This window comes from Oncorhynchus masou, chromosome 23 (genome assembly GCF_036934945.1).
Source record: "Oncorhynchus masou masou isolate Uvic2021 chromosome 23, UVic_Omas_1.1, whole genome shotgun sequence".
Classification (NCBI taxonomy): domain Eukaryota; kingdom Metazoa; phylum Chordata; class Actinopteri; order Salmoniformes; family Salmonidae; genus Oncorhynchus; species Oncorhynchus masou.
In genome coordinates this window covers 22055836-22073218 of record NC_088234.1, presented here as the reverse complement: position 1 = coordinate 22073218, position 17383 = coordinate 22055836, and the positions used below count along the sequence as shown (strand labels likewise).

Genomic DNA, 17383 nt, shown 5'->3' with positions numbered 1-17383 from the left:
TTGTCAAGCAAATAACTAACGGCCTCACGGTAATTTACCATTAATTAACATAAACACTTTTGACATCTGGCTTCCATGCACAGCCTACAAGCCACTGATGCAGACTTTTAAAACATTAACATTTTAAAAAGTCAATTTATACATTTCATATAGCCTACAACATCATAATAAGTCCATTATCTATTTTAGACAGATCTAAAGAAAAATGATATGAAGAAAATGTAGTCTATATTAGAAGAACAGAAAAGTATACTCAGAGTTGTCCTTATGTTAGGTCCTGAGCCGGCTATGCCAAATGGCTGTGGGCTACACTAGTTAATTGAGCAGACAAGAATTGCTTAGAAATCCGTAGCATTATTTTTGTATTATTTTATAGTATGAAGAATACAATTGAACATAGCTGAATAAAATAGAAAGGATTTCTTCTCCAAACTATTTCCAAGGAAGTGGGCACATTCGGCTATTAATGTGATGAGCGGTTAACAGAGAAACAGGTCCTCCTATAATTTAGAGTTATTTATGCAACTTTAGTTGAGATACAAACGTTGCGCTATATGTTTAGGTTTTTAATACCTTCTAAGGCTGCATGATGCGACTCTAATGATGATTTGAAAAAAAAGTTGCATGGAAGGCATGAGCTCTGCTTATTTTTTTTTGTGCAGGCTGTACACACTTCATCAGTCTCTCATTCACAATTTGACAAGCACTTGATAATATTCTCACCAGGCCTCAAATTTCCCAGCGGCATCCCCCTTGTGTGGCCGTAATGCCCCCTAAAAGATCCATGTCTTTTGCGGTCAAAGTGGACGTTGTGCCCTTGAGCTGAATGTAATAATTATAATTCCCTTCTTCCGTCTGCCGTGCTCTGAAGCACCTCTCAATCACATGGCTCTCTCAGATATCTCAATTCTTATTAGTTAATGCCCGTCACATGATCGGTTCCTTCTCACAGGCATCTCAGCCAAGAAGTAGGCTACAATTGTAGAGAGACACATTAGGGAAACTGTGCGCCTCCATCTTATCGAATTCCGAGGTGCATATTGAAGATGTTAGAAGAACTGTCCACATTTAGCCTACTTTTCGTCAGCTAACAAGATGAGTAGGCCTAGCAAAGAGCAAAGCAAAAGTTGACCTATTCTATTGGTAGACTTGTCCTTCTGTGCAATAAATAAATATTCCAAACATATACTGGGGCAATTGTGGGATGTGATAGATCCCAAATTAATACAACCATTTAAAAGAATGTTTAAAAGAAATGAGGCTGATGCAACATAGGCTATTTCTTCTAATCAAATCAAATGTATTTATATAGCCCTTCTTACATCAGCTGATATATCAAAGTGCTGTACAGAAACCCAGCCTAAAACCCCAAACAGCAAGCAATGCAGGTGTAGAAGCACAGTGGCTAGGGAAAACTCCCTAGAAAGCCCAAAACCTAGGAAGAAACCTAGAAAGGAACCAGGCTATGAGGGGTGGCCAGTCCACTTCTGGCTGTGCCGGGTGGAGGTTATAACAGAACATGGCCAAGATGTTCAAATGTTCATAAATTACCAGCATGGTCAAATAATAGTAATCACAGTGAACAGGTTAGGGTTCCATAGCCGCAGACAGAACAGTTGAAACTGAAGCAGTAGCACGGCCAGGTGGACTGGGGACAACAAGGAGTCATCATGCCAGGTAGTCCTGATGCATGGTCCTAGGACTCAAGTCCTCCGAGAGAGAGAAAGAATGAAAGAGAGAATTAGAGAGAGCATACTTAAATTAACACAGGACATCGGATAAGACAGGAGAAATACTCCAGATATAACAGACTGACCCTAGCCCCCAACAGCATATATACTGGAGGCTGAGACAGGAGGGGTCAGGAGATAATGTGGCCCCATCCGATGATACCCCCAGACAGGGCCAAACGGGCAGGATATAACCCCACCCACTTTGCCAAAGCACTGCCCCCACACCACTAGAGGGATATTTTCAACCACAAACTTACTATCCTGAGACAAGGCCGAGTATAGCCCACAAAGATCTCCGCCACGGAACAACCCAAGGGGGGGCGCCAACCCAGACAGGAAGACCACATCAGTGACACAACCCACTCAAGTGACGCACCCCTCCTAGGGACGGCATGGAAGAGCACCAGTAAGCCAGTGACTCTGTAATAGGGTTAGAGGCAGAGAATCCCAGTGGAGAGAGGGGAACGGGCCAGGCAGAGACAGCAAGGGCGGTTAGTTGCTCCAGTGCCTTTCCGTTCACCTTCACACTCCTGGGACAGACTACACTCAATCATAGGACCTAGTGAAGAGATGAGTCTTCAATAAAGACTTAAAGGTTTACATCGAGTCTGTGTCTCTCACATGGGTAGGCAGACCATTCCATAAAAATGGAGCTCTATAGGAGAAAGCCCTGCCTCCAGCTGTTTGCTTAGAAATTCTAGGGACAATTAGGAGGCCTGCGTCTTGTGACCGTAGCGTATGTGTAGGTATGTACGGCAGGACCAAATCGTGAAGATACAGTGCCTTGCGAAAGTATTCGGCCCCCTTGAACTTTGCGACCTTTTGCCACATTTCAGGCTTCAAACATAAAGATATAAAAATGTATTTTTTGTGAAGAATCAACAACAAGTGGGACACAATCATGAAGTGGAACGACATTTATTGGATATTTCAAACTTTTTTAACAAATCAAAAACTGAAAAATTGGGCGTGCAAAATTATTCAGCCCCTTTACTTTCAGTGCAGCAAACTCTCTCCAGAAGTTCAGTGAGGATCTCTGAATGATCCAATGTTGACCTAAATGACTAATGATGATAAATACAATCCACCTGTGTGTAATCAAGTCTCCGTATAAATGCACCTGCACTGTGATAGTCTCAGAGGTCTGTTAAAAGCGCAGAGAGCATCATGAAGAACAAGGAACACACCAGGCAGGTCCGAGATACTGTTGTGAAGAAGTTTAAATTTGGACACAAAAAGATTTCCCAAGCCTTAAACATCCCAAGGAGCACTGTGCAAGCGATAAATATTGAAATGGAAGGAGTATCAGACCACTGCAAATCTACCAAGACCTGACCGTCCCTCTAAACTTTCAGCTCATACAAGGAGAAGACTGAGGCCCATGATCATTCTGGATGAACTGCAGAGATCTACAGCTGAGGTGGGAGACTCTGTCCATAGGACAACAATCAGTCGTATATTGCACAAATCTGGCCTTTATGGAAGAGTGGCAAGAAGAAAGCCATTTCTTAAAGATATCCATAAATAGTGTTGTTTAAAGTTTGCCACAAGCCACCTGGGAGACACACCAAACATGTGGAAGAAGGTGCTCTGGTCAGATGAAACCAAAATTGAACTTTTTGGCAAAAATGCAAAACGTTATGTTTGGCGTAAAAGCAACACAGCTCATCACCCTGAACACACCATACCCACTGTCAAACATGGTGGTGGCAGCATCATGGTTTGGGCCTGCTTTTCTTCAGCAGGGACAGTGAAGATGGTTTAAATTGATGGGAAGATGGATGGAGCCAAATACAGGACCATTCTGGAAGAAAACCTGATGGAGTCTGTAAAAGACCTGAGACTGGGACGGAGATTTGTCTTCCAACAAGACAATGATCCAAAACATGAAGCAAAATCTACAATGGAATGGTTCAAAAATAAACATATCCAGGTGTTAGAATGGCCAAGTCAAAGTCCAGACCTGAATCCAATCGAGAATCTGTGGAAAGAACTGAAAACTGCTGTTCACAAATGCTCTCCATCCAACCTCACTGAGCTCGAGCTGTTTTGCAAGGAGGAATGGGAAAAAAATTCAGTCTCTCGATGTGCAAAACTGATAGAGACATACCCCAAGCGACTTACAGCTGTAATCGCAGCAAAAGGTGGCGCTACAAAGTATTAACTTAAGGGGGCTGAATAATTTTGCACGCCCAATTTTTCAGTTTTTGATTTGTTAAAAAAGTTTGAAATATCCAATAAATGTCGTTCCACTTCATGATTGTGTTGATTTGTTGTTGATTCTTCAAATAAAATACAGTTTTATATCTTTATGTTTGAAGCCTGAAATGTGGCAAAAGGTCGCAAAGTTCAAGGGGGCCGAATACTTTCGCAAGGCACTGTAGGTAGGAGCAAGCCCATGTAATGCTTTGTAGGTTAGCAGTAAAACCTTGAAATCAGCCCTTGCCTTAACAGGAAGCCAGTGTAGGGAGGCTAGCACTGGAGTAATGTGATAATTTTTTTGGGTTCTCGTCAGTTTATTTTGTGCTTTATCCGGATGGCCGGAAAGTAGAGCATTGCAGTAGTCTAACCAAGAAGTAACAAAAGCATGGATTAATTTTTCTGCATCATTTTTGGACAGAAAATGTCAGATTTTTTCAATGTTACGTAAATGGAAAAAAGCTGTCATTGAAACAGTCTTGATATGTTCGTCAAAAGAGAGATCAGGGTCCAGAGAAACGCCGAGGTCCTTCACAGTTTTATTTCAGACGACTGTACAATCATCAAGATTAATTGTCAGATTCAATAGAATCTCTGTTTTGTCCGAGTTTAAAAGTAAAAAGTTTGCAGCCATTCACTTCCTTAAGTCTGAAACACAGGCTTCCAGTGAGTGCAATTTTGGGGCTTCACCATATTTCATTGAAATGTACAGCTGTGTGTTATCCGCATAGCAGTGAAAGTTAACATTATGTTTTCGAATGACATCCCCAAGAGGTAAAATATATAGTGAAAACAATAGTGGTCCTAAAACGGAACCTTGAAGAACACCGAAATTTACAGTTGATTTGTCAGAGGCTATTCACAGAGACAAACTGATATCTTTCCAAACAGATAAGATTTAAACCAGGCCAGATAAGATTTAAACCAAGTGAAAGCCATCCTCTCTTGGGAAATGCTGCTTTTTAGTTAGCTTTGCGATAGTATCAAAAATATATTTTGGATTGTTCTTATTTTCCTCAATGAAGTTGGAAAAATAGGATGATCAAGCAGCAGTGAGGGCTCTTTGATACTGCACGTTACTGTCTTTCCAAGCTAGTCGGAAGACTTCCAGTTTGGTGTGGCGCCATTTCCGATCCAATTTTCTGGAAGCTTGCTTCAGAGCTCGGGTATTTTCTGTATACCAGGGAGCTAGTTTCTTATGACAAATGTTTTTAGTTTTTAGGGGTGCAACTGCATCTAGGGGTAAATTGAGTTCCTCAGTTAGGTGGTTAACTGATTTTTGACCTCTGACGTCCTTGGGTAGGAAGAGGGATTCTGGAAGGGCATCAAGAAATCTTTGGGTTGTCTGAGAATTTATAGCAAGACTTTCGATACTCCTTGGTTGGGGTCTGAGCAGATTATTTGTTGGGATTGCAAACGTAATAAAATGGTGGTCCGATAGTCCAGGATAATGAGGAAAAACATTATGTTCCACAACGTTTATTCCACGGGACAAAACTAGGTCCAGAATATGACTGCGGCAGTGAGTAGATCCGGAGACATGTCGGACAAAACCCACTGAGTCGATGATGGCTCCGAAAGCCTTTTGGAGTGGGTCTGTGGACTTTTCCATGTGAATATGAAAGTCACCAAAAATTAGAATATTATCTGCTATGACTACAAGGTCAGATAGGAATTCAGGGAAGTCCGTGAGGAACGCTGTATATGGCCCAGGAGGCCTGTAAACAGTAGCTATAAATAGTGATTGAGTAGGTTGTATAGAATTCATGACTAGAAGCTCAAAAGACGAAAACATTGAAATTTGCTATCGCAAATGTTAGCAACACCTCCGCCTTTGCGGGATGCGCGGGGGATATGGTCACTAGTGTAACCAAGAGGTGAGGCCTCTTTTAACACAGTAAATTCATCAGGCTTAAGCCATGTTTCAGTCAGGCCAGTCACATCAAGATTATGATCAGTGATTAGTTCATTGACTATAACTGCCTTGGAAGTGAGGGATCTAACATTAATTTGCCCTATTTTGAGATGTGAGGTATCAACAATCTCTTTCAATAATGACAGGAATGGAGGAGGTCTTTATTCCAGTGAGATTGCTAAGGTGAACACCGCCATGTTTAGTTTTGCCCAACCTAGGTCGAGGCACAGACACGGTCTCAATGGGGATAGCTGAGCTGACTACACTGACTGTGCTGGTGGCAGACTCCACTAAGCCTGGCCTGCACCCCATTTCATTGTGGAGCTAGGGGAGTTAGAGCCTTGTCTATGTTCGTGGATAAGATGAGATCACCCCTCCAGCTGGGATGGAGTCCGTCAGAATATAGTAGTCCCAGAAAGAGGGCCAATTATCTACAAATTCTATCTTTTGGGAGGGGCAGAAAACAGTTTTCAACCAGCGATTGAGTTGTGAGACTCTGCTGTAGAGCTCATCATCCCCATAACTGGGAGGAGGCCAGAGACAATTACTCAATGCCGACACATCTTTCTAGCTGATTTACACGCTGAAGCTATGTTGCGCTTGGTGACCTCTGGCTGTTTCATCCTAACATTGTTGGTGCCGACGTGGATAACAATATCCCTATACTCTCTACACTCGCCAGTTTTAGCTTTAGCCAGCACCATCTTCAGATTAGCCTGAACGTCAGTAGCCCTGCCCCCAGGTAAACAGTGTATGATCACTGGATGATTCGTTTTAAGTCTAATACTGCGGGTAATGGAGTCGCCAATGACTAGGGTTTTCAATTTGTCAGAGCTAATGGTGGGAGGCTTTGGCATCTCAGACCCCGTAACAGGAGGAGTAGAGACCAGAGAAGGCTTGGCCTCTGACTCCGTCTCGCTGCTTAATGGGGAGAACCTGTTGAACATTTCTGTCGGCTGAATGAGCAACACCGACACCGGTTGAGCATTCCTACAGCATTTCCCCCCAGAAGCTATGAGAAAGTTGTCAGGCTGCGGGGACCGTGCGAGGGGATTTATACTACTATCTGTACTTACTGGTGGCACAGACGCTGTTTCATCCTTTCCTACACTGATATTACCCTTGCCTTACGATTGCATCTGAAGCTGGGCTTGCAGCGCAGCTATCCTCGCCATAAGGCGATCGTTCTCCTGTATATTATGAGTACAGCGACTGCAATTAGAAGGCATCATGTTAATGTTACTACTTAGCTTCGGCTGTTGGAGGTCCTGACGAACCACGTCCAGATCAAGCGTCCAGAGTGAAAAAGTTGAATGAAAAAAAGTAGAGCGAGGGAAAAACTAAAAATATAAACGGTAATTAAAAAATAAAAAACGTAAAGTTGTCAGGTAGCAAAGTGAGGTTAGCAACCAAACGCACAGCAGCACGTAAACAAGGCTGCAAGTTCATCACATTAGAAGCGCAGCAATGTGCACATGGCAGTAGGCTATAAACGCGAATGTTCCAAAATGCAATCAATAAGCGGAAAACACTCTTCTCAAAAGTGACTCCAAATGCGATTATACATGTAATGCTTTATTACAGAGGTGCATTTTTTTCGCAAACTCATGCTCCTCCTATGTATGCCAGTTACAACCGTCTCTACACCGGCTGTAAATCAGATTAATGTCCTTCATTTTAAGAAGTTATTTGGCCACTTTAGTTGTAAAATAAACCTTATCAAAACATATAGGCCTATGGGCTAGGCTACATGAAGTGTGTGACTATGATTTGAAAAAAAGGCATGCTCTGTTTCTTGCCTTACTTCACACGCTGGGCATTATTCAGAAGTGATAGATAATATTGCCATCCATCAGACTATTCTTAATTTAATGTTGTCTTTACATATACTAAATAATATATGTGTGAAATTAGTTTTTATATAGCATGGACCATTATCGTGCACCTGTCTTGGGGCATGGAAAAAATACATGTCATCTCTGCACTTAAATAGCGAATGGAGGACGCTTTTCCCCAAGGTTCATTTTCATGCCAGCCAGGTGGGCTATACTCCCGTTGTAAAGCGAAGCAATGTGCTTAATATTAGGAAAGTTGATAAATAAATAAATATAGTAGGCCTAACCTATAGAAAGCTGATGGGATCCTGCTCTTTTTAGGAGAGGCCATCACTCTGTTTTCTCACGCAGTTGCATATCCTATAGAAATGTTGCGCAACATGAGCTTATGGGCTTTCATGACGTGCATGATTTGATTTTCAAAAACATTTGCATTGATGTCAGAATGATTAGAGGGACAATAGAGTGCTAAGTACTAGGCAGTTAGCACATGTGGTAGGTTACAAAATCAGCAGCATCAGAGCTTGGAGAAGCCTAGTTACCATGACTAAACTGTCACGTGGAATTTGACTGCGGTTATGACTCGTGAACGTTGGTGTGGCGGTTATTTTCTTTTATTTTTCACCTTTATTTAAACAGGTAGGCTAGTTGAGAATAAGTTGTCATTTACAACTGTGACCTGGCCGAGATAAAGCAAAGCAGTGCGACACAAACAACAACACATAGTTAATAGTAATACGGTCACCATAACAGCCCTATGTGCAACTCAATATTAGGAAGGTGTCCTTAATGTTTTGTACACTCAGTGTATATTAATTAGATAAGGATTCACCCCCCTGAGAGAATACACGTCAGCAACACTTTTGGCAGCGATTACGGCTGTGAGTCTTCAAGCCATTTTCAAGTCTTGCCATAGATTTTCAAGTCAAAACTGTAACAAGGCCACTCAAGAACATTCCATGTCATCTTGGTAAGCAACTCCAGTGTATATTTGACCTTGTATTTTAGGTTATCAGCCTGAAAGATGAAGTCATCTCCCAGTGTCTATTGGAAAGAAGACTGGACCAAGTTTTCCTCTAGGAATTTGCCTATACTAAGCTGTATTCCGTTCACCCCCCCCCAAAGATAATGCTTTGTATTCAGGACAAAAAGTTAATTTCTTTGCCACATTTTTTGTAGCATTACTTAAGTGTCTTTGGGATGCATGTTTTGGCATATTTGTATTCTGTATTTGTATTATTTTCACTCTGTCATTTTGGTTAGTATTACAGCGTTGTTGATCCATCCTCCATTTTCTCATATCACAACCATTAAACTATGTAACTGGCCTCATGGTGAAATCCCTGAGCAGTTTCCTTCCTCACCGGCAACTGAGTTAGGAAGGACGCCTGTATCTTTGTGGGGACTGGGTGTAGATACACGATCCAAAGCCTAATTAATAACTTCACTATGCTCAAAGGGATATTCAGTGTCTGCTTTAGATTTTTTTTACACTATTATTGGACACAGAATGAGTCCTTGCAACTTATTACATGATTTATTAAGCACATTTTGACTCCTGAACTTATTTAGGCTCTCCATAACAAATGGGTTGAATGCTTATTGACTCAAGACATTTCAGCTTTACATTTTTTATTAATTTCAAAAATGTTCTAAAAACAACATTTCACTTTGACATGATGGGGTATTGTGTGTAAATGTAATCCATTTTAAATTCAGGCTGTAACACAAAAACATTTTGAATAATTTCTGAAGGCACTATATGCCTTCCTCGGCTCTCGCCAAAAAAATGTAAATCACTGCTCAGACCACTGCACTACTGCACTTCACAATGCTCTAGCAAGTTGCGAGAATACTTGAAGATACTTGATGGTGATCAGTGTCGTTTTTAATATTTTGTTTTAAGCCTTCTGAAGACCATAACCCTAACCTTAACCACTCAGAATGAATGCCTAAACTGTTAACCTTTGAGTCCCTTCTGTTTTAACCTTGTAACCATGTGGAACTCATCCACAATACGTCAACTTTCGAAGGGAAACTATGAGATGTTGTTGTGCTGAACAGTATGTCCATCAAGTGGTGTATGATGTGGGTGTGTTATTTCTCAGACAGAGAAATGGTTCCTCCAGACCTGCTCACCCTAACCAGCTCCTGTGTCAAACTGAGAATGACGCAACAGCCTCCCTTTCACAGCATACTGCCTGGTGAGACCTCCTTTCACACACAGTTTCCTCTCACTCACTTCTGTTTACTTTATCTCTCTTTATCATACTTTAATTTACTTTCTTACACGTTTTTTCCTAATGCTCACTCCCCCCACACCTCTCCCTCTCTTTCAGGTGAGGAACAGTCTCTATGTGGGACTCTTAGTGTAGCCATTCACTCTGCCTGTGGACTACAACAGCCAGCCAGTGAGTGTCTGCATCTGTATCTTCAGTATCTACACCGCAGTGTCTATATCTTCACCAGATGTAGTACATACAGAATACTCTACCCTCAGACTCCACTGTAACACAAACCATTGAGCTCTTTAAACAGACGCACACTGTTTTCATTTTCACTTCTCTCCCACCTAGGTGTGTATGTGTGTGTGGAGGTGGATGGCTTTGAGTTCTATGAGAGCCAGGCCCAGACCCACTCCTCTGTCAGCAGCCTCAGCCCTCACTGGGACCAGGTAAGATGCCGTATCCAGGCTAGCTCTACCGGCAGCCATTTTGATTGGGGGAATCATCATACATCCTTGTTGTTACAGATGTAGGATCTTAATTTGAGCTAGTTTGCCACAGCAGTATCAGGATATGTGAATTATTATGTGGATTATAATTAATGGACATTTTTGTAGGGGTTGATACATTTTTTGTAAGGGTAAATTAAGTCTTTTTAAACCTTAAATAAACTACATGTAATTGTCCTGCATTGCATGACGATGTACATCACTATGATGATGCTTTTCAATGGTATTTCAGTGAGGATGCTTTGTACTCGATTTGGTCTTTTAAAATAACTTTCGAACATAGCCATGCTACCCATACGTCATCAATACTACTCATCAACGGTGTCTTGTGTTGGTCCTCAGGAGTTCTCCTTCCAGGTGGATGGGGCTCAGAACCTCAGGGTGCTGTGTGTGTTGCAGCCAGAGGAAGGAGAGAGCTGTGAGGACCGAGTCCTTTGCAAGACCTCTATACAGGTGTGTGTCTGCATCTGTGTCTAGATGTGTGTGTTCTTCAATGTTCAGAAGGTGTGTGTGCCTGTATCTGTTTAAAAGTGTATACTGTGTGTGCGTGCGTGTGCGTGCACCTGTGTGCTCACCTGTTCATCTGAATGTGTTCTAGCTGGACCCAGGCCTCCTACAGAAGCGATGGAGGAGACAGACCCTCTCTCTAGGCCAGGTGGAGGTGACTATGTCTCTAAAGTACTGCCCTCACCCTCTAGACCCGCCATGTCTGACCCCTGCCCAGCAACAGTCCATCTTCTGCATGCCCATTGGAGCTGTGGCACAGTGAGTCCTGTTGATCATCACTAGTCCAATGAGGATTAACGTCCTGGGGTTTTTTGCGCAATGGGTGCATTTCAGTACTCTAAAGTGACTTCCTCTCCTTTTCGCATCTCTTAACTAAGTTATTTGTAGCATAATCGTAAATGACACAGTGGGATCTACTTTTGTTTCCCTCTCTTGTTTGGTTATGAAACGAAATGAAAAGAAACCACTCTGACAGACCAGAACACGAGGTGTTCCTCAAAATGCATCCTATCGTTCTCCGAGCACACAAATTGGACCACGGGAGGGTCGGAGTATGAGTCCAGATAAAAGTATGCAAAACAGAGCAGGGAGGGCACTTCTCAAATCCGTACTACGTTTGTACATATTTTGAAGCATGCATCGATGACCAGAAATATGACGCAACTATGGGAAAAATGAAGTAACATTTATTGAAATCAATGGCGGCTATTATTTGAGCTGAAGCGAGAAAAAACACACTCCAACTTCGGGATGTAATGTTGCCTATTCACATCTCATATGTTGCCTGACTACAATATTTAATATTGACACGTAAATACATGCTGTGTTAATTTTGTCATGTTTACCTTTCTACAATATCCACTGTAGGGTGAATAGATCACAAGCCCATATTAAGTCAATAGAGCTAACTGGCTAGCTACTACTGTTAGCTAGCTAGATAGCCACAAATAATTGTTAGCTAGCTAGCTACCCACAAAGAATTGACATCAACCTTGCATAACATTAGTTTTACGTCTTTTTTGCCTTTTAAACTATCTTATTAGCTATGTAAATGTTTACGATTCACAAATAGCTAGCTACAAACATTAGTTATGTAAAGTAAAACATTTCCTTTGTGTATATCTTGTTTCCTCTATTGCCATTGTCCTGGCTGAAATAAGGTTCAGTGAATGGGTAAATTGATAGGGCTAACTAGTTGGCAATTTTTATGCTTACTCCCCGCGAACAAATGCTAATCTATCTTGCATAACATTAATTACAGGTTATTTTTTGGCTGTTTAACTACCTGGCTAGCTAGATTTTTACGATTTGCATATAGCTAGCTGATAATTATGAAGTAAAACATTTGCTTTGTGTATATCTTGTTTGGTCTCTATTGGCATCGTCCTGGCTGGAATAAGGTTCAGTGAATGGTAAGGTCATACAGTAGGGCTAGTGCCAGTGCTTGTCAAATGTAATGTTTTATGCGTTCTCCACACTCTCGTCCTCACAAGAACCTACTCAAGAGAACGTCCTAGGAGAATGAGCTCAGAGCATGAGAGTGTGTAGCACGGTTGTATGCATATTGAGAAATACCCAGGATTAGGCAATATAGTATCAGCAGATCTGTGGCAAGACGAGAAAGACTAGTGAATGGGAACCACATACCATATACAGTCTGATCCTGGGGGAGAAAAAATGCAGTTTTGATCTATTTACAAAAACTTTTAAGTAGTCATAGTGTAACGGATGTGAAACGGCTAGCTTAGTTAGCGGTGCGCGCTAAATAGCGTTTCAATCGGTGACGTCACTTACTCTGAGACCTTGAAGTAGTAGTTCCCCTTGCTCTGCAAGGGCCGTGGCTTTTGTGGAGCGATGGTGACTTCGAGGGTGACTGTTGTTGATGTGTGCAGAAGGTCCCTGGTTCGCGCCCGGGTATGGGCGAGGGGACGGTTAAAAATTATACTGTTACAATTGCCCTCTGTGTGCTGTGAGTGTTTCATGTCTCGAGGATAAATGAAAGTCATTTGAAAACACCATGTGAACATCCAAGACACTTTTTTCGAGGATGCCAATGACATATAATGTGTGTATATACTACTGTATGTACATACACAAACCAGAGTGTGTGTCTTGTGTGTGTCCTCTCCCAGACAAGAGGGTGTCCTGGTGCCACATGTGGTGCGTTGCTGTGTGGCGGAGGTGGAGCGGAGAGGACTGGAGGAGGTGGGCATCTATAGGCTATCAGCAGCAACCAGTGACATCACCAACCTCAAGACTGCTTTCAACACCAGTGAGTGTTGAAATGATACCACGGCTTGAGACCTTCAAGACAGCGTGTACTAAACCAGGGAATGCAGTCATTTCCATAGGGACCGGGCGCGCTAAACAGAGTTTGCGGTTGTATGAAGTGCAGTTATCAGAGTTGAATCATTATGAAATGCATGCTGATCTTGCTCTCTCGCTTACTTTCCCCCCCTTTCTTCCTCTGTCTATATCATTTCTCCCTCCCCCTCTCTCTTTCTTTTTCTGTCTATTTATATATATATCTCCACCTCTCTCTATTTCGCTCACTCTATTTCGCTCTCTCTCTCTCTCTCTCTCTCTCTCTCTCTCTCTGTCTATATAATTTCTCCCTCCCCCTCTCTATCTCTTTCTTTCTCTCTCTCTCTCTCTCTCTCTCTCTCTCTCTCTCTCTCTCTCTCTATATATATATATATATATATATATATATATATCCACTTCTCTCTATTTCTCTTTCTCTCTCTCTCTCTCTGTCTATATAATTTCTCCCTCCCCCTCTCTCTCTCTTTCTTTCTCTGTCTATATATATATATATATATTCAAACATAAAGATATAAAACTGTATTTTTTTGTGAAGAATCAACAACAAGTGGGACACAATCATGAAGTGGAACGACATTTATTGGATATTTCAAACTTTTTTAACAAATCAAAAACTGAAAAATTGGGCGTGCAAAATTATTCAGCCCCCTTATTAAGTTAATACTTTGTAGCGCCACCTTTTGTTGCGATTACAGCTGTAAGTCGCTTGGGGTATGTCTCTATCAGTTTTGCACATCGAGAGACTGAAATTTTTTCCCATTCCTCCTTGCAAAACAGCTTGAGCTCAGTGAGGTTGGATGGAGAGCATTTGTGAACAGCAGTTTTCAGTTCTTTCCACAGATTCTTGATTGGATTCAGGTCTGGACTTTGACTTGGCCATTCTAACACCTGGATATGTTTATTTTTGAACCATTCCATTGTAGATTTTGCTTTATGTTTTGGATCATTGTCTTGTTGGAAGACAAATCTCCGTCCCAGTCTCAGGTCTTTTTGCAGACTCCATCAGGTTTTCTTCCAGAATTGTCCTGTATTTGGCTCCATCCATCTTCCCATCAATTTTAACCATCTTACCTGTCCCTGCTGAAGAAAAGCAGGCCCAAACCATGATGCTGCCACCACCATGTTTGACAGTGGGGATGGTGTGTTCAGTGTGATGAGCTGTGTTGCTTTTATGCCAAACATAACGTTTTGCATTGTTGCCAAAAAGTTCAATTTTGGTTTCATCTGACCAGAGCACCTTCTTCCACATGTTTGGTGTGTCTCCCAGGTGGCTTGTGGCAAACTTTAAACGACACTTTTATGGATATCTTTAAGAAATGTCTTTCTTCTTGCCACTCTTCCATAAAGGCCAGATTTGTGCAATATACGACTGATTGTTGTCCTATGGACAGAGTTTCCCACCTCAGCTGTAGATCTCTGCAGTTCATCCAGAGTGATCATGGGCCTCTTGGCTGCATCTCTGATCAGTCTTCTCCTTGTATGAGCTGAAAGTTTAGAGGGACGGCCAGGTCTTGGTAGATTTGCAGTGGTCTCCTTCCATTTCAATATTATCGCTTGCACAGTGCTCCTTGGGATGTTTAAAGCTTGGGAAATCTTTTTGTATCCAAATCCGGCTTTAAACTTCTTCACAACAGTATCTCGGACCTGCCTGGTGTGTTCCTTGTTCTTCATGATGCTCTCTGCGCTTTTAACGGACCTCTGAGACTATCACAGTGCAGGTGCATTTATACGGAGACTTGATTACACACAGGTGGATTGTATTTATCATCATTAGTCATTTAGGTCAACATTGGATCATTCAGAGATCCTCACTGAACTTCTGGAGAGAGTTTGCTGCACTGAAAGTAAAGGGGCTGAATAATTTTGCACGCCCAATTTTTCAGTTTTTGATTTGTTAAAAAAGTTTGAAATATCCAATAAAAGTCGTTCCACTTCATGATTGTGTCCCACTTGTTGTTGATTCTTCACAAAAAAATACAGTTTTATATCTTTATGTTTGAAGCCTGAAATGTGGCAAAAGTTCGCAAAGTTCAAGGGGGCCGAATACTTTCGCAAGGCACTGTATATATCTATCTATATATATCCACCTCTCTATTTCTCTTTCTCTTTCTCTCTCTCTCTCTCTCTCTCTCTCTCTCTCTCTCTCTCTCTCTCTCTCTCTCTATTTCTCTCTCTCTTTCTCTGTCTATGTCATCTCTCTCTGTCTATGTCATCTCTCTCTCTCTCTCTCTCTCTCTCTCTCTCTCTCTCTCTCTCAGGTCTGCGTGAGGCAGTGTCCAGGTTGAGGTGTGTAGATGTGAATGCTGTCTCAGGTATACTGAAGCTCTACTTCAGAGAACTCCCTGAACCTCTCATACCAACAGAACTGTTCCAGAGCTTCACCAAGGCGTTGGGTAGGTCACATACATACACAAACGCATGTACGCACGCACACATACACACACACATGCAGACACACACACTCCCTCTTCTCCGTCCATGTCTGTGTTGTGTCTCTCTAACAGATATTCCAGACCTGAGCTCCAGGAGTGTGATCATGTTGTCTCTGCTCCAGTCCTGTCCCTCCGTCAACCAAAACACCTTCCTGTTCCTCCTCCACCACCTCAAAAGGTCTCTCAACACCTCTAATACACTACTTATATGTTACTAATAACATGCTACTATATTAACATATTTCTATTACTATTTGCATTGAGTCATTTAGCAGACACTTTTATAACAAAGTACTTCTCACCCATATACATTTTGTATTTTTATTTAACCTTAATTTAACTATGCATATATATAAGGCTAATTTGCCATTGCTTCCCATTATATTTTTCATTTGTATTTTTTCCAATGACGTCATTCTCTCATGCGTATTTTTGCTGATGACATCATGCTCTCCTTTGTTCTCCAGAGTATCAGACAGACAGCATGTGAACAAGATGCCTCTGATGAACCTGGCCACTGTGTTTGGTCCCAGTCTACTGCGCCCCCCTGTGGCTGTTCTGGGACAGTGCGGCCCGACAGTGGACATCTCTCAGGAGGTGGAAGTGCAGGTTGGTCATGGCTACTTCATAAGGCTTATGCTATTATTATAGTCGATTGATTTTACAGTAACATACAGGAAAGATACAGGCCTTCACATGTTGGTGCAGGACATTTAAATCGTATCGTGTATTTTAGGTTTGAAAAGGGTTCTGAAGTTTGAAATTTCAGACTTGATTTTCTCTTATGAAAAATGTATCAACCGCTACAAACATGTACATCATTTGTACTTTAAAAAGTGACTGATGTCAAATCAGTGACTACTTCAAGGTAGTAAAAGGAAGGAGGCTTTTTCCAAGTATTTGACGGACCACGAGTAGTTGTTTTAAACATGTTTATCTTTGCGTAGTAGTGTGTGTAATGTGTGTATCAGTCTTTCTCTCTCTCTCTCTCTCTTTGTGTGTGTGCGTGTGTGCGTGTGTGCGTGTGTGTGTGTGTGTGTGTGTGTGTGTGTGTGTGTGTGTGTGTGTGTGTGTGTGTGTGTGTGTGTGTGTGTGTGTGTGTGTGTGTGTGTGTAGGTCCAGGTTGTGTATTTCTATCTGCAGTGTGACAACCTGCCTGAAGTCCAGACATGCATATCACATGACACAGAGACCACTGAGGAAGATGAGACCACCAACATATGAACCTTAAACTCCTGGAAACATCACTGTTGGCCAACAGAGACTCAGGAAAAAGAGAGAGAGGGGACATGTAATCTATAGACATTGTAAAGATAAATAAATGTATTTATTTGTAAAGCTTTTGGCTGATCAACTTGTCCTTTACTTTCAATGAGGTACTAAGTCCTAGGAGGTAGAGAAACGAACAGTGGGTGCACATGGAAGGGTGTAAGGAGACAGTAGATTTGGGGCAGGGGGGATTGGTGTGTGTGTGTGTGTGTCACACAGTGCAGATGTTGTAAAAAGGTTGGGGGTCACCTCCCTGGCTTGAAATCCCATCAGTTACGGTTCAAACCCAACTAGATGGAGTTCACACACACACACACACACACACACACACACACACACACACACACACACACACACACACACACACACACACACACACACACACACACACACACACACACACACACACACACACACACACACACACACACACA

General features: G+C 42.0%; 1 protein-coding gene across 3 annotated transcripts in view; it reads left to right on the top strand.

The window, feature by feature from the left end:
* LOC135510582 (active breakpoint cluster region-related protein-like) overlaps nucleotides 1-17023 on the top strand; it is a 24651-nt gene extending 7628 nt beyond the window's left edge. For all 3 annotated transcript variants that reach the window (XM_064931602.1, XM_064931604.1, XM_064931603.1), the window contains 10 exons: nucleotides 9791-9886; nucleotides 10022-10093; nucleotides 10259-10356; nucleotides 10759-10869; nucleotides 11015-11181; nucleotides 13056-13195; nucleotides 15507-15641; nucleotides 15753-15858; nucleotides 16148-16289; nucleotides 16797-17023. In XM_064931602.1, coding sequence (XP_064787674.1) covers nucleotides 9791-9886; nucleotides 10022-10093; nucleotides 10259-10356; nucleotides 10759-10869; nucleotides 11015-11181; nucleotides 13056-13195; nucleotides 15507-15641; nucleotides 15753-15858; nucleotides 16148-16289; nucleotides 16797-16904 — 1175 coding nt within the window. In that variant the 3' untranslated portion in view covers nucleotides 16905-17023. The remainder of the gene's footprint in view (nucleotides 1-9790; nucleotides 9887-10021; nucleotides 10094-10258; nucleotides 10357-10758; nucleotides 10870-11014; nucleotides 11182-13055; nucleotides 13196-15506; nucleotides 15642-15752; nucleotides 15859-16147; nucleotides 16290-16796) is intronic.
* The last annotated feature ends 360 nt before the right edge of the window (nucleotides 17024-17383 follow it).